The 27,865-nt window shown below is 42.2% G+C and overlaps 2 protein-coding genes across 2 annotated transcripts in view; one reads left to right on the top strand and one right to left on the bottom strand.

Moving 5' to 3' along the window:
- Positions 1-185: 185 nt before the first annotated feature.
- Positions 186-21,294, bottom strand: FUNDC2 (FUN14 domain containing 2). Its single transcript, XM_082447904.1, has 5 exons — positions 21,125-21,294; positions 17,007-17,157; positions 9,001-9,076; positions 4,886-5,017; positions 186-1,641 (listed from the first exon to the last, which is right to left on the bottom strand). Exons 1-5 carry the CDS (start codon positions 21,255-21,257, stop codon positions 1,564-1,566), a joined length of 570 nt encoding a protein of 189 aa, XP_082304030.1. The 5' UTR covers positions 21,258-21,294; the 3' UTR covers positions 186-1,563.
- Positions 21,295-21,418: 124 nt separating this feature from the next.
- Positions 21,419-27,865, top strand: part of F8 (coagulation factor VIII) — a 125,611-nt gene continuing 119,164 nt past the window's right edge. Inside the window, exon 1 of the mRNA XM_082447897.1 lies at positions 21,419-24,219. Coding sequence (XP_082304023.1) covers positions 24,074-24,219 — 146 coding nt within the window. The 5' untranslated portion in view covers positions 21,419-24,073. The remainder of the gene's footprint in view (positions 24,220-27,865) is intronic.

Genomic DNA, 27,865 nt, shown 5'->3' with positions numbered 1-27,865 from the left:
GCAAGACAACTTAATGTTGCCTTAAAATACTACCATAAGGAGAAAAATGCAAATGGATGAATTCTAAAAAATTCCACACATCCACTAGTAGCTACAATTTCCAAATTCAATACATCATTCCCAAGGTAAGTTAAAAGGCAAACATTTTAAAAGGAAGGCCTTAAAAACACACATTTTGCAAGGGATCACCTGCAAGTTTAAGAAGTTTATTCCAAGTTTTCCGAATTTTCAGAACTCATGAAGTCTCACAAATCCTGTGGATCAGTGCCTTTTCCAGATACTTTTCTATGAGCTCATTATTCATATATTCAACAGATACTGAGGACTTATTAAGTGTTTGGCTCCATGGATATAATGGTGAAGACACAAGCCTTGCCTTCCTGCAGTGGATATTCTAGATGGTACAATAGAAGGCCACTACAGAAAAATGTGTTAAGTTTCTAAGCATGGGTATATCTATAAACTTTTATTTTAAAGAAAAATTCTAAGAGTTGGGGTCATCCTGAGACAGCAGATTACCTTTGATGATAGAAATAATTTATTTCACATGTGCTGTTGCTATTGCTACTGTTCTCAATTCTTAATGCTTGGAATGTCACCATTTAAAAACTCTGGTTCAAATGTTATATATTTCATACTAACTGGTTAAATAGTAGAATTGGCACAGAGGAGCTACGGCTACCCCTGATGTTTTGACAAGAGGTAAAGAATATTCCACATTTCAAAGCTCAAAACTTTTTCTATTAAATAAAAATCCAAGAGCTTCTTCCCTCTTCCACCTAAAGTCACTTATTTTACCATAAATAAATCCTTTGGAAACCATCATGAGATGCATTATCCTGTATGATGGAAAACATCCCTAGATAATACCTGAATGCCTCTAAGTGACCATCCTAAATGTATCTATTGGTTGGTTTCCCTAAAGACCTTCCCACCAAACACAATACCTTCCGCTCAGCATATGTATCTTTAGTACAAGTTCATTCCATATGCAGATTTTTCAACTGTAGTGCACATGCCCCATTTTGTCAGGATAATTAGAGACAGTACAAGTAGTTCTCGTTCTGTAACCTAAAATCTACTACAAAAGAAAGTAGACGCCAAGATACCAAAATCTTTCATGCTTAAAGGCAAATGTATTCAGTTCCTTTCCATGCAGAACATAGTAAGGTATCTTATATGCTTGTTATTTCTTTTCCAAATCAAGTTTGGGACAACCTTTGAGGATCCACTCATGCTCCATGGTGCGCCATCTTGTACCACGTTCTGGTAAGTATCTTACATAGGGGAGAAAGGAATATTCTTGCTGACCTACAGATTAGTCAAGGGGGGAGCGTGCTGGGAGAAGAGTTAACGTCCACTGTCTCTTCCGTTGCCGTCAAGGTCATGGTGGGGCCGTTATCCACTTGTACCAACAGATGCCTACAGAAGCCATTCAGATACGCCATGGCAGGGAGGAAGGCACGGGAGAAGAGGACGAAGAGGAGAGACTTGCTATCCTACGATGGAGTGAAGAGGCTGCTGGCTGGAAAAACCAGGAATAAGGAGGTGAAGTCATCCTCTTTAGGATGCCATACCAAGCAGAAAGCCTCCGAAAAATCCACCAGTCACTAGAACATTCTTCTTCACAAATGACACCACCTAGGAACAGAAGACAGCACAATGGATTACTTTGCTGAGGATATTATTAGGAAGCAGGACGCAGATCAGAAGGTGAGATGACGTGTCTTTGGATAAGGTAGTGGCGGGGTGCTAGCGCAGCGATCACATTCAAGGGATGCTTTTCAGACGGGACTTTGCAAAGAGAGAAGGCACCACATTCAGTAAACTGGTCTCTCCTCCAAACCTGTCCACACGTTGCTCCCGCCCACGCGTCTGTCCATCTATCCGTACACCCTCCTCTGAAACTTTATTTTCTCACATTCCTACAGCTTCCCACGCATGTGCTCTATCAACCTCCATCCCAGAGGGAACTTTCTCCCAAGTGCTACCATAGAAAAGTATTCACGAGGGGAATACACCCTGTAGCCTGGCCTACTGGTTTCCTGGACTTAAGTACAGGGGTTCATCTCCCTAACCCCACCCCGACCTTTCCCACTCCACCACCCAGCCTCCTGGGACCCTCGAGCCCCCTCATTCCCACTGTGCCTGTGTCTTCACTCCTCCCCGACTTGACTGGAACTATATTTCCCTATTTGACGCATTGTCTCTTGCCGTCTGCCCTCAGGGGGAATGAAAAAAATCATACAATTTCCTGACATCACTTCTTTCATTCATCATCTTTACTCATTCCTCAACTTGCTCAACCTTGGCTCTCAACTCCACCACCTGACTGTAACTGTTCTCGCAGAAATCACCAATGGCCTCCTTGCTGCTAAACACTGACCCGAACATTTTCATTTCCTGCTCCCCAAATACGACTACGGGCTCTCAGGGGGAACCAGCCACTCTCCCTGGGGCCTGTGGGGGCCAGGCCACAAAGAGGGATACTACAAACATTTGCGGAAGGAACCAATTCCAAACCTTCCGGGTAGTTTATAATAAGTGCCCACTGTAAGGCAACAGTCGGTTCTAATCAAACGTTAACCTTATACTTTTTATTATATACACTCCTGTATCACTAAAGAAGTTTTCAACAATCATGTATTACTTTTGTAAATGTCTGAAAAATAAAAAAAATTTTGAAGTGAAAAAAGTGTAAGTTTCATAACCTTGAGCTTGAGGAGGGATGGAAGGAAGGGAGGAAGCGGGAGAGACTTAGCTAAGTGCACAAATGCCACGTTCCACTCTGGGCAATGGACAGCTTTTTTTATAAGAAATTTATTTATTTGAGGGGTTTTTTGTTCTTCTTTTTGAACTTTTCCATCTTACTACACTTTATTGAGGTATAATTTACATAAAGTAAGATGTGCTCATTTTTTCATTGAAGTGTAGTTGATTTACAATGTTGTGTTTATTTCTGCTGTGCAGCAAACTGATTCCGTTCTACATATATATGCGATCTTTTCAATATTCCTTTCCATGATGGTTTATCACAGGATATTGAGTATAGTTCCCTGTGCTCTACAGTAGGACCTTGTTGTTTATCCGTCCTCTAGATAATAGTTTGCATCTGCTGACCCCAGACTCCCAGTCGTTCCATCCCTCCCCACCCCCTCCCCCTTGGCAACCACAACTCTGTTCTCTATGTCTGGGAGTCTGCTTCTGTTTCATAGATTCATTTGTGTCGTATTTTAGATTCCACATATAAGTGATATCATATGGTGTTTGTCTTTCTCTGACTTATTTCACTCAGTATGATAATCTCTAGGTCCATCCATGTTGCTGCAAATGGCAAAATTTCCTTCTTTTATATGGCTGAGTAGTATTCTGGCAATGGACACCTTTGGCTGAGCACTCGCCACTACATAGAATCGTCTTTTTCTTTTTTTCTTCTTTAAAGGGAATGTCATTTTTTTAAAAAAAATATTTATTTATTTGGCTGCACCAGGTGTTAGTTGTGGCATGTGGGATCTTTTTTTTTTTTTTTAGTTGCAGCACGCAGGATCTTTTAGTTGCGGCATGTGGGATCTAGTTCCCTGACCAGGGATTGGACCCAGGCCCCCTGCACCGGGAGCACGGAGTCTTAGCCACCGGACCAGGGAAGTCCCTCTGCTAAGTTATCTACCACTCATCTATCTGCTTTCCAACTTTCAAACATTTGCTAATATTTCTTGTCTCCTGGTATTCCCTTCCTGTTCTCTTGGTCCTTGTAGGTTTAACCAGGCACCTTCCTGACACCTTGATCCTGGTTTATTTCTCCCCGGTTAAGTGCACTTATATGTTTGGGACATTTGACATTTTTCCAAAGGTAATAAAGAAGTAACAAAATACATCCTTTTAAAAAAGAAGCCCTTCTCCTGTCTTGTCGGGAACCAGCTGCAAGCTGACACAGTCCTTGCAGCTTAAAGCATGGCAAAGTCCTGCTTAATTCCTGACAGGACCGAAAGAGTTATTAGAGAAGATATGAGTCTTGGCCCGTGAGGTTGCTTGTGGTTCCTCTAACTATAGTTTGTCCTTAGCATATTTTGGTAATCACAGTCTGTTCTCACGCATGTTTATATTCTGGTTCGCGGAATGTTTTGTACTATAACTTCAACATTAAGGAAATACTGTCTGATGATTCTGTCTTGTGATTTTAACAAAAACATGTAACGCCTACTGCAATCTATAAAAAGAGTTTTGATGGGAAATAAAGTGTGTGTGTGCTTGTACACCACCCTCCTGACCCCGTCTCTTCTTAATCCCCTCACGTGCTCTCAGGACTTGTTCCTCAGTCTAACAGCGACTGACGCTGTCCCTCCAGTATAATCTGACCTGATTTTATGCCTTAGATCAGAGGTTAGCAAACTACAGCCCGTGGGCCAGATCCAGCCAGTCACCTATTTTTAAATAAACTTTCATTGCAACGCAGCCACACCCACCTGCCTACCCATCGTCTATGGCTGTTTTCACGCTACACAGTGGAGCTCAGTAGTTGTGACAGAGATCACGATGCCTACAAAGCTGAAAACATGTACCATCTGGCCCTTCACAAAAAAAGCTTGTGAACCCCTGGGCTACACATTCTGGACATTTCAGAGATGTGTGTGCGTGGAGACAAAAACATGACTCGAAACGATCAGCGTGGCTGTAAAAGCTACACCCTCCTCCTCCTCGCTTGCTGCTCCCGTCCCACCAGGAACCTGTTCGAGGGACGCTCAAAGCACGTGTGTGCCTGCAGTAAAAGTCACCGAAGCTACTGGTCCTTGTGGGTTTAACCTTTTAAAATGCCGCTGAGGTGAGGCTACCCCACCTGAGGCTGACATGTGGTGTGTCTACCCCGCTTGTGCACACAAGGCCTCACCTCCTGCGCTCTGCTTGTGGCCCCCGTGGGCGTCCGGCCGCTCTGGCGGATCCTCAGCTGCTCCCGGGCTTTCTGCACGTCCTTCTCCACCCGCCGCCAGTCTACTCTGATGTAGCCAGTGTGGTTCGCAAGCTTTAGTTTAAGAAACAACAGCAAGAAAGGAGAAACGCAGGATCAATCACTGGAATATGTTACCAAAAACCCTTCTGAGTCTCTATCTTTGGAGGTATTTGCCATCCAGCTTTTTGTATTACAGCGACATTCGCCCCACAGCCACTCAGCATCCACCCTATGTGCGAGGCCCTATGCCTGCCGACGGAAGTCCGCACACTGCCCTTCGATGACTGCTGGCGATCCTTTCGCTTTATCTATACTCTTACCCATCTCTATAAAATTAATGAGTTACTGTACTTTTTTTAATCAGATTGGAGATGATTAAAATACTGAAAATATACAGTGTTGGTAAGGAGGTGGGAAATGGACACTCCTATCACACCCTTACTGAGGGCGTCTACCAGCAGCCTTTTAGGGGAGTGGTTTGGCATCATCTGCCAACACTGAAACTGCACGTGCCATTATGCTATACCCAGAATGGCAGCTCTTGTCACAGCAGCTTTACTGGAAATAAACCAAATGTCCATCTGCACATGCATGAATAAGCAAATTGTGTCATGTTTACACAACAAGATGTTGCTCAGCACTAAAAAGAACAGACTACTTGTAGCAGCAACATAGCTGGATCTCAAAAGTCGTACACAACATCCAAGTTCCGATTCTGTCACTCCACCCTGTCTCTCCCACAGGACGAAGTACATTGAACAGCTACTTGGGGGCTCGGAAGAAAACAAGAGCCTCTGACTGGAGAAGCCCAGAGCCGTGTACTTCCCATATTTCCTAAGGTATCACCTGGCCTAGACTTCAGGCAGGACTCAGAAACATTCTGACAAAATTCAACACACGTTCCTGTAAAAGCTCTTGGAGAAACAGAAACAGGGAGAACTTCCTCAACTTGATAAAGAGCATCTACAAACATACAGCTAACGTCAATCATACTTACTGGTGAAGGACTGAATACTTTCATCCAATGTTAACAAAAAGGCAAGGATGTCTACTGTCTCTATTCCTATTCAACACTGTGCTGGAAATGAAGTCATAGTGCAACAAGGAAGAACATAAGGTAAGAGGCGTCCAGATCAGAAAGGAAGAAGTCAAAATGTCACTATTTGTAGACATGTTTGTCTACATAATTTCAAAGAATCCAACAAAAAACAAACAAAAGCTCCTACACACAAAAAGCGAGTTTAGCAAGGCTGTACACTACAAGATAAACACACAAAATAAATTGTATTTCTATATGCTAGCAATTTGAACTGGAAATGGAAATGAAATTTATGATTTTACAATAGCTGCAAAATAATCGAATACTAGGTACAAATCTAAAAAATCATATAGGATCTGTACACTGAAAACTACAAAATGTCTGTTGAAGAAAGAACTCAAAGAGAAATGATTAAGCCAGAGTTACTGCAATCCCAATCCCAGCAAGATGTTTTATAGATATGTAAACAAGCTGGTTCTAAAATGTGTATGAAAAGACAAAGGAACTAGAACAGCCAAAACGATTTTGAAAAAGAACAGAGTTGGAGGAATCACACTACCTGATTTTACAGCAATCAAGACAGTGTGGTATTGGAGAAGACACACAGATTAATAGGACAGAATAAAAAGTACAGAAACAGACAACCCAATTTAAAAGAGGGCAAAAGACCTGAATAGATACTTCACCAAAAAGGAGATCTGGACAGTAAATAAACACATGAAAAGGTGTTCTACATCAGTAGTTGTATCACTCTGAGTCCAACTGGGAGACAGCTTTAGGGCTCAGAGTGAGTGACTGGGGAAAAGCACAAGAGCAACTAAAGCTCTTATAAGGTATCTAGGGATAAAACTGAACCACAGGTGGACAAGATCTATATGGAAAAAATAACAAAAGTCTAGGCAAAGACATTAAAGAAGACCTAAATAAATGGAGAGAAAGCCTGTGTTCACAGCTAGACGATACAATATCATAAAAGATATTAATTCTCCCCCAATTTATCTATATGGTTCCCATGCAATTCCAGTCAAACATTTTTCTTCTTACTCTTTTTTTCCCCTCTTTTTGGGTGCACCATGCGGCACACGGGATCTTAGTTCCCCGACCAGGGATCGAACCCGCGCCCCCTGCAATGGCAGCGTGGACGGAGTCATAACCACTGGACTGCCAGGGAAGTCCCCCAATCAAAATTTAAACAGAATCTTTGAAAGGAATTGACAAGCCTGTTCTAAAATTAAGATGGAGAAGCAAAAGTACAAAAGCAGCCACAACGATCCTGAAGAATATGTGGAGGAACTTGTCTTGCCAACTATCAAGGCTCAGTAGATACAGAAAGTAGAGTCAGAGCCACACATATATGAACTTTGATATATGATAAAGGCAACGGTACAAATATTGAGAAAAGGAAGACATTCACTAAATGCTGCTGGGACAATAATCCGGATGAAAGAAAGGAAACGGGACCCTTATGTCAAACCACACCCGATCTCCCAACATCGTGACTGCCCTGGCGACAGGGCACACGCGTGCACAGCACAGACCCCCATGTCCCACCTGCACTGCACTCCTTGCACATCTGACCCAAGCAATACCAGCATCCCAGTGCGAGGGTCCTTCCTGGAGATTATTCTAATGTCCATTGCTTCTGTCAGTCAGAACCCCCAAAAGAAACAGAGGGTGCACTCAGCTTAAGGCATTTCAAAGCAATATGAAGGTACTCAGGGAAACCACAGGGACAGAACAGGATTGTGGGTCTAGTACAAGAGAGCTGTCACCGCACTTGCATCTGAAGGGGTGCGAGGAAGGAAAGATGACTGCAACCCAGAAGGCAACAGGAGGGGTGAGGAGGGGCCTGTCTGCTCACAGCCACAGGGAGGGAGCCAAGAAGCTACACAGGGAACAGGTCCGGGGGCAGCTGCCGGTGCCTCGCTAGTTGCAAGCAGGATGCTGCCGGAGTCATGCTATGGAGTTCCCAGGCTTGGGCAGAAACGGGCGGGCAGCTCTCACCATGTTTCTGAAACAAGGGCGCTTGGAGCACTGAGGCCGCAGGAGGAGCTGAGACCCGAGGGAGGGAGGGGAGGGAGAGGCCTGGACCCGCCCCAGCTCCCTGCTCACCCAGCTCCAGTCCCCTCTGGCTAGAACCCCTTGAGGCTGCCAGCCCAAGCGCCCAGCCTCCCCTCCCCGAATTGCTGACGCACAGAAACTGAGATGATAAAAAGATGGTCATTCCAAGCATTGGGTTTTGAGGGCATCCGTGATGCAGTGATGCTGTGCCACACCTGCCCCGGCCCACCAGTCATGAGCGGGCCTCTTCTGGCCTCTTCCACACACTTCGTTTTCACCTGACGCATCTGGAAAACTCACTCAAATTGTGATTCTAACGTGGGACGACCTCGCTAAAATGGGGGCTGCTACCTTCGAGAGGAGACAAAGAGCTGCGGGTCCGGACACTCCGGCTTGGCTGCACCTCAGAACCACCTGCAACTTTAAAAATACTCCGATATCCAAGCAGGCCTACCGCCCGTGAAATCACACGGAGGTGAGGGGCAGGCCCCAAGCACCAGTGTTTTATAAAATTCCCAGGTGATTCCAATGTGGAGTCAACTTTGCAAACCAACTGTACACAGCAGCCTCAGGGAACTGGCAGCCGGTGGTTCAAAAACAAACTCCACGCCAAGGGCCAGCAGAGGCCATCTGACCAGTGTCATTTAGCCCTCATGTCTCTCATCGACTTAGTGTCTAAGAATAAATCATATCACAGGGCACTTGCATCAAACCTGGGATTTCTGAAATCACACTTGTTTCATATTTCAAGTGGTCTTGAAAACCCTGGAAGGGAGCTATGGTAAGGAATATGCACGTGTCCCCATGTTACAAATGACAAAATGTAATCCACCTAGTAATTGAAGAAGTCTGACTCAAAAGGTTACTAGCATTTCAAATGGTACATGAAACCGTCTAAAGTAACAGAGCCCGGACTGTGTGTGAGGACGGCCAGGGAAACACTCCACATACAGACCTGAAGCAGGAAAAATCCACCTCCCAGAGCTGTGGCAGCCAACCTTCCAACCTTCTGGAATATGAAACCAGTGCACCTACAAAAATCAAGTTAACAAGCTGTCAGACAAACACAAGCATGGACTTCTAACAACATTCAGAGCCTACTTACCTTGGGATGACCCAGCTCCTTCCTACTCCAGGCATAAAGCCCGAACCCTCCAGAACGAGGAAACGGCAGAGGCTCCGACCTCAGAAAGACCCTGACTCAGATCTTGGCTCTACTACTCACTTCATTTTGTGGTCTTGAGCAGATCCCTTAAACTCCCAAGCCGTGTTTTGAAAAGATGACTCTGGCTACACTGTGAAGAATGGATCAACAAAGGAAAAGATAAAGCAGAGACCCCAGTCGGCGATATGGGAGAGAAATGGCGGCAGGGAGGGAGCAGCCCTGAGAACTCTTGGTGAAGTGAGTAAACACATGACTGTGTATGAGGCCAGAGTGGCCGCACGGGATGAGGGACAGGCTCTCAGTGCCATCTTCTCTGGTCGGCATCATGATCCAAAACACACGAGCATTGTGAGAGCTTCTTCTCTGGTCCCCTGGCCTCCATTTAGCCCCCGGGAGTTTATTCTCAACATACGGTCCTTCTAAAACAAGGGTCAGCAAACAAACCATGGCGGGGGAGCCCAGTTGGCCTGCTGCCTCTGTCTGTAAGTCAGGTTTCACAGGCGCACGGCCACACCGACTCGTAACATACTGTCCACAGCCGCTGTCTCACTACAACGGCGGAGCGGAGCAGGTGCGACTCAGGCCGCGTAACTGGCAAGGCCTAAAACACTTACCACGTGGCTCTTAACAGAAAACTCTGCCCTGAAGATGGCGTATAAAGCCCTACACTTACATCTAGGCTCCCTTTACCTCTCTGCCCTCATTTCCTACCACCTACCGCTTGGTACACTTCAGTAGGAGAAAAAATATATCAATATCAATAAAACATTGCATGGAGGACCTCACAAGGATTTTAAATGTTTTTAAACAAAAGCTAGGTATATCTCAGAAGGGACTCCTAAACTGGAGAAGTGATAGGACTAGTAAATAAACCGTTAGGACTCATCTTAATTCTTAAATGTGATTATAAGCTGAAGTAAACTGCCTGTACCCTGTATCCACTGGCCCTAAGTCCCTGACGTGAAGGCATTAACTGACATTTTGCAGCTAAGATTCATTCATGATAAAGGCAACCAACTGGATCGTTAACTAGCTCTTATTTCTCCGATCTTTTTTTCAAAAACCTAACATGGATAAAGGTGTTTTTCCCCTCCAAAGAAATTTGGGAGAAAAAAATGAAGTATATATAAACTCCAGCAATTTTCTTCTCAGTCTCTTTTAATTTTATCTTTAAAATTAGTTCTGTAGAGTAAGGTACAGAACACATGTGGAATTTTTTTAAAGCCATGTGTAAATGTGTCCCAGAACAAGAATCAAGACTCAATTATATAAGAATAAAAAAGATATCTAGCACCCAAAAAGGTAAAATTCACAATACTGTCATCCCATTAAAAACTACCAGGCGGGCAAAGCAGGAAAACAGACCCATAATGATGAAAAACGAAGTCAACTGAAAGCAACCTAGAAACGGCACAAATGACAGAATGCTGACAAAAACACCAGAAGTTATTATGATTGTATTCCATGTTCAAGAAGCTGGAGGAAAGATTCCACGTAATAAGTAGGGACAAGGAACATATTTTAAAAGGATACAAATCAAACTTCTACAGATGAAAACTATATGTCTGAGATGAACACTGTACTTGATGGAACTAACAGCAGTTTAGATACTGTAGAAGTAAAGATTAGTAAACATGACATAGCAATAAAAACTATCAAAATGAAACAGAAAAATACATGAACATGGTTGTAATATTGAAATATAGTTATACACTGGGGAAAACTGGAGGATGGGCTCTCTGGATTTTTTTTTGCATTTTTAAAAATGTATTTATTTATTTTTATTTATTTTTGGCTGCATTAGGTCTTCGTCGCTGCGCGCGGGCTTTCTCTAGTGGCGGTGAGCAGGGGCTACTCTTTGCTGCGGTGCAGGCTTCTCATTGTGGTGGCTTCTCTTGTTGCGGAGCACGGGCTCTAGGCACACAGGCTTCAGTAGTTGTGGCATGCAGGCTCTAGAGCGCAGGCTCGGTAGTTGTGGTGCACAGGCTCTCTGGATTATTTTTAACAAGCACCTGTGAATCTACAGTTATCTCAAAATAAAAAGTTAAAAAAAATAAACAGTGTCAGTGAACTACAGGAAGATTTCAAGCAGTGTAATAATATGTCTAACTAGAACTGCTGAAGGATAGAAAATATTTGAATAATGAGAAAATATTCTAAATTTGATGAAAACTGTAAATTGATAGATCTAAACAGCTTAATGAACTCAAAGCACAAAACAAATGATAAATATCTTAAAAGCAGCCTGAAAGGCGGGGGGAGGGACATATTAGGTACAGAGGAATAAAATTCAGAGATAGCACATTTCTCATAGAAAATAATGCAAGACAAAAGATAATGGAACATTTTTAAAGTACTGGGGGAAGAAACAACCCTGTAAATCTAGAATTCTATACCCAGTAAAAATATCTTTCAAAAACCAAAGATGAAATGAAGACCTTTCTCAGATATACAAAAGCTGAAAAATAAATCATCACCAGCAGCCCAAAAGTACAAAGAATGTTAAAAGTGGAGGAAAATGATACCAGATGGAAATCTGCATACACACAAAAGCATGATGAGCACAAGAAATAAACTATAAGGGTAAATATGAAAGGTTTCATTTTCATTATTTAAAAATATAAGAATTAAATATTTAATGAAAAACTGTAAAAGTTAAATGTATGACAATGAAAACCAAGGGTAAAAGGTAAAATGGAAGTATACTGTTTTATTTTTTTTAAGATTTTTTTGATGTGGACCATTCTTGAAGTCATTATTGAATTTGTTACAATACTGCTTCTGTTTTATGTTTTTGGTTTTTTGACTGTGAGGCATGTGGGATCCTAGCTCCCTAACCAGGGATTGTACCTACACCCCCTGCATTGGAAGGCACAGTCTTAACCACTGGGCCACCAGGGAAGTCCCAGAAGTATACTGTTGTAAGAGCATTACACTCTACATGAAGTGGTATATCTCTTGACGATAGACTGTGATAAGTAAAAGATACATCCTATAAAACCTAAAGCAACCATTAAAATTACACAATTAAGAGACATAGGTAATAAACCAAGAAGGGGCATAAACAGAATTATGAAAAATATGTGATTCAAGCAACAAAAGAACCAAAAAGAACGAATAAACTCGACTTCATCAAAATTCAAAACTTTTGTCCATCAAAGGACATTATCAAGAAAGTGGAAAGACAACTTAAAGAATAGAAGAAAATATCTGCAGTCATGTCTGGTAAGAATCTAATATCAAAAACATATAAAGAATTCTTACAACTCAAGAACAGAAAGACAAACAACTCAATTTCTCCAAAGCAGATGTACAGATGGCCAACCAACACATGAAAAGATGCTCAACATCGTCAGTCACCACTTCACACCCATGTCATGCCCCCTAAGGTGGCTATAATGTTTTTTTTTAATGAAAATAATAAGTGTTGGCGAGATGTAGCCATAACAAGGAAAGAAGTCCTGACACATACTGCAATGTGAATGAACATCAAAAACACGATGCTCAGGGGGCTTCCCTGGAGGTCCAGTGGTTAAGACACCCTGCTTCCACTGCAGGGGACACAGGTTCAATCCCAGGTCGGGGAACTAAGTTCCCGCATGCCACTCGGTGCGGTCCCAAAAAACCAAACCAAAACAAAACATGATACTCAGTGAAAGAAGCCAGACATACAAGGTCACATATTGTATGATTCTATTTATATAAAATAGGTAAATCCATAGAAACAGAAAGCAGACAGATGGTTGCCAGGGGCTGGGGAGAGGGGAGAATGGGGAGTAACTGCTCAGCGGGGATGGGGTTTTATTTTGGGGTGATGAAAATGTTTTGAACCTAAAGAGAGGCAGTGGTTACACAAAAGTGTGAATGTACTAAATGCCGCTGAATTGTACACTTTAAGATGGTTGGTTTCATGTTATGTAAATTTCACCTTAATTTAAAAAAATATATATATATACACACACATACACATTATACCTATTTTTATTACACACACGTATATTTGATCCAAAAGGAAATAAAGAACAGAACACCCAGATGGTAAATTTAAACCCAATGATGACAAAAATAAACTTAAAGGTAAATAGTCTAAGCACCCTAATTAAAATGAAAAGATTGTAAAATTGGATTAAAAAAAGGAAGACCCACCTATATGCTGCCTGTAAGAAACCCATATTAAAGAACTGTTTTTAAAAAAATATTTATGTATGTATTTATCTTGGCTGTGCCAGGTCTTAGTTGCAGCACTGGGGATCTTCATTGCAGCATGTTTAGTTGCAGCATGTGGGATCTTTAGTTGCGGCATGCAGACTTCTTAGTTGCAGCATGTGGGCTCTTAGTTGCGGCATGCAGTGTGAACTTCTTAGCTGTGGCATGCATGCAGGATCTAGTTCCCCGTCCAGGGATCGAACCCGGGCCCCCTGCATTGGGAACGCAGAGTCTTACCCAATGGACCACCAGGGAAGTCCCAAGAAACCCATTTTAAACATATAGACTCCACTTTCCTGAACTTTGCCCCATGTGCCTCTTCCTTTGGCTGATTTTGTTTTTAATATTTATTTATTTATTTATTTATTTACGGTTATGTTGGGTCTTAGTTGCGGCCCTTGGGATCTTTCATTGTGGCATGTGGGATCTTTCATTGCAGCACGCGGGCTTCTCTCTAGTAGTTGCAGTGCACGGGCTTAGTTGCTCCGCGGCATGTGGGATCTTCCCAGACCAGGGCTCAAACCCATGTCCCCTGCATTGGAAGGCAGATTCTTAACCACTGCGCCACCAGGGAAGCCCTTAGCTGATTTTAATCTGTATCTTTTTGCTGTAAAAAATCGTAACCATGAGTATACCAGCTCTCAGTGACTTCTGTGGATTCTCCTAGGGAATTATCAAACATGAGGGTAGTCTTAGGGACCCCCAAACTCTGCAAACTAGTAAGTGACTTTGGCAAGATTGCAGTATACAGGATCAATATACAAAAATCAATTGCATTTCTATAATATAAGCAATGCACAATGAGAAAGTGAAATTTAAAAAGTAATAGCATTTACAATAACATCAAAAATATGAAATATTTAGGGATAAATCTGATATAAGATGTGAAAGACCTACCTACATAGCATTGTTGAGAGAAATTAAAAGAAACCTAAACAGGGAATTCCCTGGAAGTCCAGTGGTTAGGACTCAGTGCTTTCACTGTTGAGGGTGTGGGTTCAATCCCTAGTTGGGGAACTAAGATCCTGTAAGCTGCACGGCCCAGTCAAATGGAGAGATAAACCATGTTTATGGATCAATGCAATCCCAGTCAAAATCTCACCAGGGTTTTTGTAGAAATCGGCAGCAAGCTGATTCTAAAATTCATATGAAAATGCTAAGTACCTAGAACAGTCAAATCAACTCTGAAAAGCAACAGAGTTGTAAGATTTACACTACCTGATTCATGACTTATTATAAAGTTACAGTAATCAAAACAGTGTGATAGGGCTTCCCTGGTGGCGCAGTGGTTGAGAGTCCGCCTGCCAGTGCAGGGGACACGGGTTCGAGCCCTGGTCTGGGAGGATCCCACATGCCGCAGAGCGACTGGGCCCGTGAGCCACAACTACTGAGCCTGTGCGTCTGGAGCCCGTGCTCCGCAACAGGAGAGGCCACGACAGTGAGAGGCCCGCGCACCGCGATGAAGAGTGGCCCCCGCTTGCCGCAACTAGAGAAAGCCCTGGCGCAGAAACGAAGACCCAACACAGCCAAAAATAAAAAAATAAAAAAATAATAAAAATAAAGGAATTCCTTTTTTAAAAAAAACGGTGTGATATTAGCACCAAGACAGACAAATCAGTTTAACAAAGAAGACATATAGTCAATTGATTTTCACCATAAGTACAAAGGCAATTCAGCGTAGAGGAGTATAGTCTTTCAACATTATCATGTGGGCACAGTCAGATATCCATATGCAAAAAAAAAGACCTTGGATTCCTACCTTACAACATATACAGTAAGTAAATCAAAATGGATCATGGAACTAAATGAAAAATCTAAACCTATATATCATATAGAAGAAAACACAGAAGAAAATCTTGGTGACCCTGGATTAGGCAAATATTGTCAGACATGACTCCAAAAGCTAGAGCTATAAAACAGACAGTTGATAAACTGTATTTCAAGATTAAGAACTTCTGTTCTTTGAAAGACACTGTCAAGATAATAAGCTACAGAGTAGAAGAATATATTTGCAAATCACATATCTAAGACTTGTGTCCAGAATACATAAAGAACTCTCACAACTCAGCAGTGAGAGAAAACCAACTCCCCAGTAAAAATACGTAGAAAATATCTAAACAGATACCTCACCAAAGACATATGGAGAGCAAAAATAAGCTCATGAAAAGATACTCAACATCATTATTCATCAGGAAAATGTAGATTAAAACCACAATGAGATATCACTTCACAGCCACTAGGATGGTTGTAATCAAAAAGACATTATGGGGCTTCCCTGGTGGCGCAGTGGTTGAGAATCTGCCTGCCAATGCAGGGGACACGGGTTCAAGCCCTGGTCTGGGAAGATCCCACATGCCGCAGAGCAACTGGGCCCGTGAGCCACAACTACTGAGCCTGCGTGTCTGGAGCCTGTGCTCCGCAACAAGAGAGGCCGTGATAGTGAGAGGCCTGCGCACCGCGATGAAGAGTGGCCCCCGCTCACCGCAACTAGAGAAAGCCCTCGCACAGAAACGAAGACCCAACACAGCCAAAAAAAAAAAAAAAAAAAAAAAAAGACATTATGCCAGAAACAGACTGAAAGATACAGAAAACAAAATAGTGTTTACCAGTGGGCAGAGGGAAGTGGGGAGGGGCAAGATAGGGGTAGGGGATTAAGAACTATAAACTACTATGTATAAAATAGATAAGCAACACGGATATATTGTATAGCACAGGGAAGTACAGCCATTATCTTATAATAACTTTTAATGGAGTATAATCTGCAAAAATACTGAATCACTACACTGCACACCTGAAACTAATATAACACTGTAAATCAATTATACTTCAAAAAAAAAAAGGACATTATGCCAAGTGTTAGTGAGGAGGTAGAGAAACTGGAACCCTCATACACTGCTAGGGGAGATGTAAGATGTAAGACGATACTTTAGAAAACTGCTTGGCAGGTTCTTAAAAAGTTAAGACATTCATCTACTATGACTCAGCCTAACTCTTTCTAGATATTTACCCAAAAGAAATGAAAGCATATGTTCATACAAAGGCTTGTACAAAAATGTTAACAGCATTTTAGCCCAAAAGTGCCAACAAACCAATATCCATCAAAGGGGAATGGATAAACAAACTAGTTCATCCATACAGCACAACAGCACAGATGAACCTCGAAATTAGTATGCTCAGTGAAAGAAGCCAGACAAAAAAGAATACATACTGTATAATTCCATTTATATATAATTCTAGAAGATGCAAAGCGATCTATAGTGACAGAAAGCACTTACTATGTGGCCCTGGTCAAGTAAACCTTTCTAAGCCTTAGTTTCTATTAAATGAGGATAGATAATAACAATAACAATTTCAGAGCTGTGAGAAGGAAATGAGATACCTATATAAATATCTAAAATAGTACCTGGCATGTAGTAAATACTATGTGTAACCATTAAATAGCACTTTAACATTATGTTTAGATGTATACTATTCATTAAGTGATCAATTTCACAAGTCAATGTATTTTCATTGGTTAAAAGAGATGGTTCCTATAACCTCAACACTGAGTCATGCAAAAAAGGATACTGGACATCTTTTACATCACTTACCATCCAGTGACACCTCCAATTAACAGCTGGGTTGCCACGTTATACTTTTCAGCTGAAGGCCCAGATTCCTGCCCAAACAGCTTGCGCCACCATGGCTGCTTTTTAGCAAGTTCTGCAAGGTCCAGTGACTCAAAATTTCCCTCAAAGTTTCCTACAAGAATTAAGATACTGAATAAGAAAAGTTACTTTTACAATAAATCACTAACATTCCTAACCTAGATAAAGAGATTTTTAAGGAAACAGAGACAGTTGTAATAAGGACATCTAAATATTAATCTATTTTAAAGAGTAAACTGACTCTGAAATTCTGACCAGCAACTTTTGAAAATCAGACTAAAATCAACAAATATCTCAGAGGAAAAAAACCTAGACAATTTAGAATCTGTACTCTAGTTTTTCCCCTGAAATTTAAAAACAACCAAAAGGACCTAGGAAAAGCTGGTAGTAATACTTAATAATGCACCCTAAATGAAACGGGTTTTCTTCATTTGCCTCTCCTTTTCAGGAGTAACTCAATACTATTCAATAGCCCACAAATTCACAAATTCTCAGTACTATGTGTATCTCCAGTGATAATAAAGATAGGAGGTAACCCTGAGAAAACCATAATTCAAAGAGTCATGTATGACAGTGTTCACTGCAGCTCTATTTACAATAGCCAGGACATGGAAGCAACCTAAGTGTCCATCGATAGATGAAGGGATAAAGAAGATGTGGCACATATACACAATGGAATATTACTCAGCCATAAAAAGAAATGAAATTGAGTTATTTGTAGTGAGGCGGATGGACCTAGAGTCTGTCATACAGAGTGAAGTTAGTCAGAAAGAGAAAAACAAATACCGTATGCTAACTCACATATATGGAGTCTAAAAAAATGGTACTGATGAACCTAGTGGCAGGGCAGGATAGAGAACGGATTTGAGGACACGGGGAGGGGGAAGGGTAAGCTGGGATGAAGTGGGAGAGTAGCACTGACATATATACACTACAAATGTAAAATAGATAGCTAGTGGGAAGCAGCCGCATAGCACAGGGAGATCAGCTCGGTGCTTTGTGACCACCTAGAGGGGTGGGATAGGGAGGGTGGGAGGGAGGCTCAAGAAGGAGGGGATATGGGGATATATGTACACGTATAGCTGATTCACTTTGTTGTACGGCAGAAACTAACACATTGTAAAGCAATTATACTCCAATAAAGACATTAAAAAAAAGATGTAACGTTTAATTGAGCTGTTACTATTTACCAGGCAATGTGTTAAGGAATAAACATGTATATATAATTACACAGAACAAAGTAGGTACAGAACAAGGTACTATTTATTAACTCCATTTTGTAATTAAGAAGTAGAGGCTCAGAGGGTGATTTATTTGCCCAAAAAGGGAAAGAGTTAACAAAATGTCTAATCCCTCTCTGTGTGGGAAAATAAATTTAGTGAAAGAGGCAAAAGAACTCTACACTGTAAATGAGGAAACACTGCAGAGTTGCAATCTCAATCAAAAAGTAAGTTTTTACCTAGAAATTGAGAAGCTGGCTCTAAGATGTATATGGAAGTACAAAGGACCTAGAGTAGTATTCCAGTTACTATGGCTGTACAACACATTACCCCAAAACTTCATTCACAGAGCAAAACAATCACTTTCTATGCTCCCAGACTCTATGGATCAGGAATTCAGACAGGATACAGCTCGTCTCTGTTGCATGACGTCTGTGGCTTCAGCTGGAAGAATTACAGGCAGGCGTCTGGAATCACCTACTACATTCACACATCCAGGCTGCCTTGCTCTGGGTTAGTTTGGGCTTCCTTACAGCATGGTGGCTAGGGTCAAGGGTGCCTGTCCCAAGAAAGGGAGTAAGAGAGTGAGGAAACTCAGGGGCTCAGCAGAAGCTATATTACCATTTCAGACCGAGCCTCCAAAGCCATGCAGTGTTGCTTCCACTGTATTCTGTGGCAGCAGTCACAAACTTCCACTCAGATTCAAGAGGGAATATAGACCCCAGTACTCAGCAGGAGGAGTGTCAAAGTCACACGGAAAAAAACCGCATGTGGAATGGGGAGATACTGCTGCAATCACTTAGGAAAATACAATGTGCCACCAGTGGCCAAAACAACTGTGGGGAAAAAAACAAGAAAGTTCAAAGAATTTCAAGACTTCTTATAAAGCTACAGTAACACACAGGTAACTAATTTCAAGACTTATAAAAGTACCCTATTTGACACAGTGTAGAACTGACCTAAGCATATAAAAATATATCAGTGGAAGAGAATATAGAGTCTAGAAGTAGATCTATACATACAGTCATTTGATTTTCACATGGCACCAAAGTTATTCAATAGGGAAAGAAAATCCTTTCAACAAATTGTGTTAGAACTATTAGGTATGTGTACTAAACAAAAAAACCCTCAATCCCTACTTTACACAATACACAAAATATAATTGAAGAATTAATTCAAGATGGACCATAGATACCAATTTAGCAAAACCAAAATATGGATGTTTAAGGAACTGGGCCTTCTATGGCCTCACAAGTAGTTAAATGAAAATTTTTGTTCTAACGTAACAACAAAACATTACTGCTGTGTTGAAGAAGAAACTCCCTCCCTGGGTTAAAGAACATCACTGAAAACAAGAATGAGTTTTGAGTTTTGTTTTAATGTCATTTTAACAAGCTCCTTAGCTCAATAGAGGGCTCCAGCCAAAAGGGATCAAATCAGAGACACTGAGTTCACCCAAGGTCACTCAGTCATTCAACACACACTACTAAGTACTATGCCGACCAGTCAGCAGCCTTGCTTGTGAGCCCAGGAAAGCAATGATTACAGTATTATGTGATCATCAATATGATAAAGATTGAAATTCCTAATGTCAGCCTCAAAGTTTCTCCCAACAATTTCCTAGGTGCAAATATCTGAGCAACCTACACATTTTAACTAAATAAGGGCAGTCTGCTCTGCAGGAAAATAATTCCACTGTGCATTCCAACACCTGAGTCACCTCAATTCAGGTGTGCTGGTAAACGGTTTGGGTTTTTTTAGATTTTTTAAAAATCTGGACCATTTTCAAAGTTTTTATTGAATTTGTTACAATATTGCTTCTGTTTTATGCTTTGGCTTTTTGGCCGGGAGGCACGTGGGACCTTAGTTCCACGATCAGGGATGGAACCTGCACCCCCTGCACTGGAAAGCGAAGGCGTAACCACTGGACCGCCAGTGAAGTCCCCAAGTAAACGTTTCACAAGCGCGCTGGGGTGGGGGGAGGGCTGACTAGTAGTGTATACCAACATCCAGGGTGTGACGTCACTGAAGTGTGACAGCGCTGAACGCAGAGCTGGCAAGAGACGCGGCTTATCACGCTACGTTATTTCCACCACACAGACACAACAGATGTCCATAACCTCAAGAGTACAGATAATAACTAAACATGGCAAACAATAAGGAAGTAATAAATTTTGAGCATTTTCACTGTTTTTAACATAATTTATGTAATCTTAAATTTATATAATTGACTTTTTGATAATGGTTCTGTGAGCCAGTACTGAACTGAACATAGCCTGAAGCATTCAAAGAAGTAGGATAAGAAGTACAACTGAAAGACGTGGTCCACTGTGTATTTTATTACAGGCTTTTTTTTCACGGACTCTTCCCTTCACTGCGCGGACTAAATAGGCGATTTCCAAGAACCATACCACGTGTACTCTTTCAAAACCATCAATAGCGCAAGTAGAGGCGGCCTGCACGCGGAAAGATGCCGGCCGGGTGTTTGAAATGACAGTCCAAAGGGACAAAGAACCTGCGTTAGTCTCAAGGTGCCAGAGTGCTTCCGGGAAAAGGGACAAAATGTCTCCAGGCCGAAGCTGTCGGGGGCGGGGCCGGAAGGCGGAGGAGCCCGGCCGGAGACAACACCGAGGGCAAGTTCGGTTCCAGCCAGGCCACTGACCTTGGCCGGACCTCGGGAGCGGCCGGGCCACGGACGAGCTCCGGGCGCCCTCCCCGCCCCTGCGGCGCTCAGGCCCCCCCAGGGGCGCTGCTGGGCCTGGGAGGCGCGGAGCCCGTCCCCTTCCGGGGCCCGGGAAGTCGGCTCCTCGCGGCGCCACCGGCGCGCGCGCTCGTCCTTACCTTGACTGGCTGCGGCCATTTCGGCGACCTCCTCTCGCGATGACACCCGTAGGGGCTCGGCTCGGTAGGACGCGGAGTGGCGCGCCGCCGTCGGCGCTAGCTGGCTTCCGGCACGTGGGGTAAATGTTTCCATTCCCACGGCGGCGGCGGAAGAGGCGGGGTGGGGCGGGGTGGGGCGGGGCGGGGCGCGGGGCGGCTATCCCCTTCCCCGCGCGCAGCCGCTTCACAAGGCGCCAAGGGGGGGGGGAAATGTCACAAACCCCGCGGCCCCGCCCCCCAGGCGCGTCGGGACGCGCGTGCGCGGAAGGCCTCTCGCGGAGGAGCTACGTCGTTGCACGTAGTCTAGCTCGCCGCTCGCCTGGGAGGGGGGTTCCCCGTGCGCGACCGCAGTGCGGCCTTTCCCCACTCCTTACTTTACTAAAAATAAAGAAAGCGGGCTTGTAGTGGTTGTTCATGTCAACATTGAGCACGTATTTATCAGTGCTTGCAGTCACAGTGACCGAGACGGGCTCGGAAAGGGAAACGCTCGCTGCCCGCAGGGCCCGCCGAGCCCTTTAACCACGTGCCGCGGCGCACCTCCCCGCCCCAGCCCCAAGCGACAGCTTTCGCTGTTACTCCGTCTCAGTTCACGGCAACGCCACCTTTCCAAAACCCTTGCTGTTATTCTGAACTCCTCTTTCTCAAAGCCCACAAACCCAGTTAGTCAGCAACCAGCAGAAGCGCCACCTTCACAATGAATCCAGCCCTGCTCGCCCCTCCACTGCTTCCGTCCCAGCCCAAATCACAGTCATTTCTCGCCCTCAGTTAACAGGTCACCTGCTCCTACCCTTGTGCCACTAAAGCCTATCCTCTCCGCTGCGGCCAGAGCTCACGACCCTCCCCTGCTCAGAACCCTACCATGGCTCCCTATAGCCCTCGGTGTATGAGCCACAGACCCTTTACTAACATGTAAGCTTCTCAGGCACACCTTCCATGACCATCCTCATTTAAAATTGCGGCCTGGTACACCCCTCCTTCCCCTTCTCCTACTTACTTTCCTTTTGGGCACAGTACTTACTTCACCTTCTAACATACATAAGGTCTTCCTGTCTTTCAGGTATTGCTTACGGTCTCTCAGTTGTTTCTCTTTCACTGCTCTGCACCCAGTGCCTAGGACACTCACTGTCTGGTTAGGACAAATGGGTAGGTGTGTGCTCTTTGGCAAACCATTAACCTCTCTGCCCCTCAGATGGTTCATCTGTACTCACTTTGCAGTCTTATTGTGAGGATTAAATCACATAATGTGTAAAGCACATGACAGAGAATTATCACTCTGTATTGTGACTATGTGTCTACCTTTTTGTCCCTGCCGCTGCAGCATGACTCCCAGAAGACAGAAATTGGATTTTATTCGTCTCTGAAGCATGGACGTATAGCAAAAGGATTAGGAGCAAGACTTCTGGAGCCAGATTAAATGGGTTTGAATGCTACAATTTACAAACTGTGTGACCATGGCCAAGTTGCCTAACCTCTCTGTGCTTCAGTTTCATCACCTGTACAATGAAGACAAGAATGCTTGCTGCATTAGAAAGCACTTAGAACAGTTCCTGGAATATATTACATGCCAACTATTATCTCTGCAAACTTGTGCCTGGCAGAGAGAAGGTCTCAGCAAACGTTTACCCAAGGGGCTTCTTCCTGATTGTTTCCAAGCTGGACAATACCTTGCCAATGGCTCCCAAACACATTCCTATCCGTGCAGAAGTGGACTCTCCGTGGTAACACTTCTTATAGAAACCCTGATCAAGGTTCTTATTAGCTCCTATACTTTGAGGCCCTTGGGAGGCTCTCATGCCTCCTAATATACATTAAACTGAGTAGGTTCTCTGCTTGAGCTCAGCATGGCTATATTTTGATGTAAGGAGATATAGCCTATACTCAGGCCAAATGTAAACAACCTTAAGAAGCATCAGGTAGCAACGATGCAAGGGAAATAGGTACGTGGATGCTGGGTAGTTATGAGTGCTCTGTAAGCAAATGAAGCCAAGAGAGATATCGGTAGTGCCGGTGGGGATAGAGAGCTTACAGTGTCAAGGCGCTGGTCCAGATTTGAGCTCATTAGAAGGTGAGATTTGAGCCAAGACTTGCAGGAGATGTGGGAGTGGAAACATGTGGCCATCTGGGGAAAGGGGTTTCAGGTAGAGGAAACGGCAGATGCTAAGGTCCAGGTGCAAGGGTGTGCTCGGTGTTTTAAGGAAGAGCAAGGAGGCCAGTAGCCGGAGTGAGATGAAACCTTGGAGGTGGGGGGAAGGGACATGCAGATCATGCGGAAGACTCTAGGCCATGGTCAAAGTGTAGGATTATACTCTGAGTGAGGTCAGAAGCCAGCGGAGGTTTCTGGGCAAAGAAGTAACTGGATCTGCTTTATGGTTTTAAAGGTCATTCATTGGTGTCTGTGGGGGACAAGGGCAGAAGCAGGGAGACTATTAGAATGTTACTCTTGCTGGTGCAGGTGGATTCCAGAAGCTTCAACAACATCTTTGGCGTCTCTTGCTGCTGCTGCTACTAAGAAAGACGGAGCGCGCTAGGACTAACACAGATTGGAGCTCCTCTTCACCTTCGGCCCCCTCTTTCCTTTCCTCAAAGGCTCTGAGCAAAGCAGCATTCTTGTGCCCCTGCCGCTTTCAGAGGTGAACGGGTTAAGCTTTAGCTCAGCCTCCCTTTTCCTACTCAGTTCTTCCTGTGGCTGCTTCCCACTGCCAAAAAGGAAGCAATCCTATCCGTCACTGCTGAGCGCTAATGCTGCTGTCACTCCAGCCAGTCAAGTTCCCTAAAGTCCTTTGAGAAAATTTTGGGACTTTTCACTAAATCATACAAAATTTACCTTTTTCCTCCTGGGAGCCAAAGATATTTTTAGAGAAGAATTAATCTTTCGTTTCTCCAGTCGAACATTTTCTAGCAATCAGAGCCATGCAAATAGAGCTCTCCACCTGCTTCTTTCTGTGCCTTTTGCCTTTCAGCTTTGGTGCCATCAGAAGATACTACCTGGGCGCGGTGGAACTGTCCTGGGACTATATGCAAAGTGAACTGCTCAGTGAGCTGCACGTGGACACAAGGTAAAGGCCTGTTCTAGACGGGCCGGTCAGGATGGTGGGGCTGTGACTCTGGCTGTTTTGTCCATTGCTTCTCTTGGTCACATGCTGCCACTCTGGAAGCTAGAGAGTGGAGTAGAGTGAGGGCGAAGAGGCAAGCAGCCTAAGAGACAGAAGGAAACTTCCCTCAGCCTACCCCCCAGCTTCCACAGGGAGAAGGGCACTAAGACCCATCAATATTACACGCAATTTTGCTGTAAGGATAGTATTAGCCATGAGTTCAGAAACTTTTCATCTTTTCTGGGTTCTGGTGCATTTGGGGACAGTAGTATTAAATAATCTTTCCAATATTATCTATGGTCGTTGATTTATTCAGATTTTTCTACCTCTTCTTCAGTCAATATTGGTTATATACATTTCCCTAGAAAGCAATCGGTTATCCCTAGATTTGATAATGTATTGGTATCAAGTTACATAATAGTCTTGTGATATTGTTAAACTGTTCTGTGTCTGTGGTTATATCTCCATTCTTAGTTTGTGTATGTTCTCTTTACCTCTCTTATAAATAATATTTCCAGGAAGTTTCTCGATTTTATTGCTTTTGTCAGGACCCATCTTTTGGTTCTATCAATTTCTGTTTTTACTTTCAATTCATTTCTTCTTCCTAGTTTCCTTTGGTTCATTTAGTTGATCTAACTTTTTGCTTATTGAGTTGAATGCTGAAGTCATTTGTTTTAAATTTTGTTTTGTTTTCTTTAAATGTGTATTATAAAGATTTAAACCCAATACATATATAATGGTAATGTAAATATTAAATATGGTTATGTCATACATACGTTACAATCTTTTCTGTTCTTTTTGCTTTGCTCCCCACTCTCCTTCTACTTGAGCCCCCTTCTTGATTATCCCCAGTCAGGTAACCCTAGTATGGTAATATATATTCATGTACACGCACATATGCACATATATGCAAATAAAGGTTTTCTTGGTCATTGTTTGTTTTACAAAAATGGGATATTATACACTATTCTCACTCACTAACACCTAATAGAATTCTGTCCAAGTCAGTTGGCATAACTTCAATCTTTTTAAGGGCTAAATAAAATTCCCTATTATTCCAGGTTTTTGGCCATTATATCCTATATCATTACATACTGATGCTTTTTTTTTTTTCATACTGATGCTTTTATTCCTATAGGACAGATTCTCAAGAGGGATATTGCTGGAATGAAGGGAATATTTCCTTTTTAGTTTTAATTTCCAAAAAGGCTAGAACTCTTCAAACATTTCTACCATCAACATATAGGAGTGCCCTTCTCCCTGCATTCACATCAGCAATAAGTTTTACCTTGTTTTTTAATTTTTGCCAATCTAGTAGGTATGGAGTGATATTTCATCATTACAATAATCACATTCCTTTTATTTCTAATGAGGCTGAACATCTTTCCAAATGCTTGTTGACTACTGCGCTTATATTTTGAGATTTGACTATTCACATGTTTTGCCCATTTTTCTTTGGGCTCTTTCATTTTTTTTTTAGATTATGAGAACTATTTTATTCTTATAAGTGTTAACCCTTTGTTAGACTACATTAATATACTAATGTATATTGCAATTTCGCCAAAGACTTATTGTTTGTCTGTTGACTTTGTTTTCTGCACATGAAGTTTGTTTATTCTCCCAGATTCTCTTGCAAGACTTTTACTGTTTTGCTTTTTACATTTATGGCTTCAATTCATCTGATAATTATTTTTGTATATGGTATGGGAGTGGGATCTGTCTAGTTTTATTTCCATCCAGATCAATAGCCTATCGCAAGGCACCGTTTATCAAACAATACATCTTTTGCCACTGATTTGAATAAAAACATTCATCATATAAAATTCTCATATATATTAGTATCTATTTCATTAAATTTCATTAAATTTATACATAAATTTTATTAATATAATAAATGTAAGTAATTTATTATGACATTTATCCCTATGCATTTTATAAATATGTTGCTATTGTTTTTTGGGTTTATTTATTTATTTATTTATTTTTGGCTGTGTTGGGTCTTCGTTTCTGTGCAAGGGCTTTCTCCAGTTGCGGCAAGCAGGGGCCACTCTTCATCGCGGTGCGCGGGCCTCTCACTATCACAGCCTCTCTTGTTGTGGGGCACAGGCTCCAGATGCGCAGGCTCAGTAGTTGTGGCTCACGGGCCTAGCCGCTCCGCGGCATGTGGGATCTTCCCGGACCGGGGCACGAACCCGTGTCCCCTGCATTGGCAGGCGGATTCTTAACCACTGTGCTACCAGGGAAGCCCTATGTCGCTATTGTTAATCAAATGTTTTCTCCTATGTTCTTGATGTTAAGTACCAGAATAGAGAAAAGCTATTGGTTTGTGTATATTCATCTCAAATCTAGCTACCTTACTGAATTCTCATATAAATTCTAATAATTTTACATGGCAGTCTCTATGTGTATTGAATCATATTCAAAATAAGACAGATTCTAGCTCTTTTCCAATGTTTAATCAGTTATTTCTTTTTCTTATCTTATTGATTTTACTTGAAACAGTCTTCATATTTTGCTTTTTAGAATAACATTTGCTGTTTGTTCTTGATAAGTGGCCTTTGTTACTCCTTGCCATAAAATTTTCATTAGTAATGGCTTTTCAGCATTCTAGCATCATATGAATTTTGGCCTTTAATATGTTGAGGACAAATAGATTATGTCAATAGACTTCCTGACATTGAATATCCTTACATTCTTGGAGTAAAATCTAATGTTCATACAATTTGATTATTGTTGGGTTCTATGTGCTAATATTTCTTTAGACACTGTGTGCCTTTATTATGTGGGATTTATCTATAGCTTTATTTTTTAATTTAAGTATAGTTGATTTATAATATTGTGTTAGTTTGAAGTGTAGAGCATAGTGATTCGGTATTTTTACATATTATATTCCATCATAGGTTTTTAGAAGATAATGGTTATAGTTTCCTGTGCTATACTGTATATCCTTGTTGCTTACCTATTTTATATATAGTAGTTTGTATCTGTTAATCCCATACCCTTAATTTGTCTCTCCCCCCTTCCCTCTCCCCTTTGATAACCATAAGTTTGTTTTCTATATCTGTGAGTCTGTTTCTGTTTTGCATATACATTCATTTGTATTATTTTTTAGATTCCACATATGAGTGAAATATATAGTATTTGTCTTTCTCTGTCTGACTTATTTCACTAAGCATAATATTCTCTAGGTCCATCCATGTTGCTACAGATGGCAAGATTTCATTCTTTTTTATGGCTGAGTAGTATTCCATTGTGTGTGTGTGTGTGTGTGTGTGTGTGTGTGTGTGTGTGTGTGTGCGTGTGTGTGTAAAACACATCTTCTTAAGTCAGTTGTCTGTTGATGGGCACTTGGGTTGTTTCCATGCCTTGGCTGTTGTAAATAATGCTGCTATGAACATTGAGGTACATGTATCTTTTCAAATTACTGTTTTCATTTTTTTCTGGATGTATAGCTTTATTTTTTACTATTATTATTAGATTTTGGTATTAAAGTTTTATTGGCTTTATCAAATGAATTGGTGAGTGTTCTATCCTTTTCTATTGCCTAAAATAGCTCAAATAACATTAGAGTTATCTATTGTTTTAAAGTTAGATAAGACTCACATATGAA

The sequence above is a fragment of the Balaenoptera physalus genome (genome assembly GCF_965194825.1).
Source record: "Balaenoptera physalus genome assembly, chromosome: X".
Classification (NCBI taxonomy): domain Eukaryota; kingdom Metazoa; phylum Chordata; class Mammalia; order Artiodactyla; family Balaenopteridae; genus Balaenoptera; species Balaenoptera physalus.
This window is presented reverse-complemented; position numbering and strand designations above follow the sequence as displayed.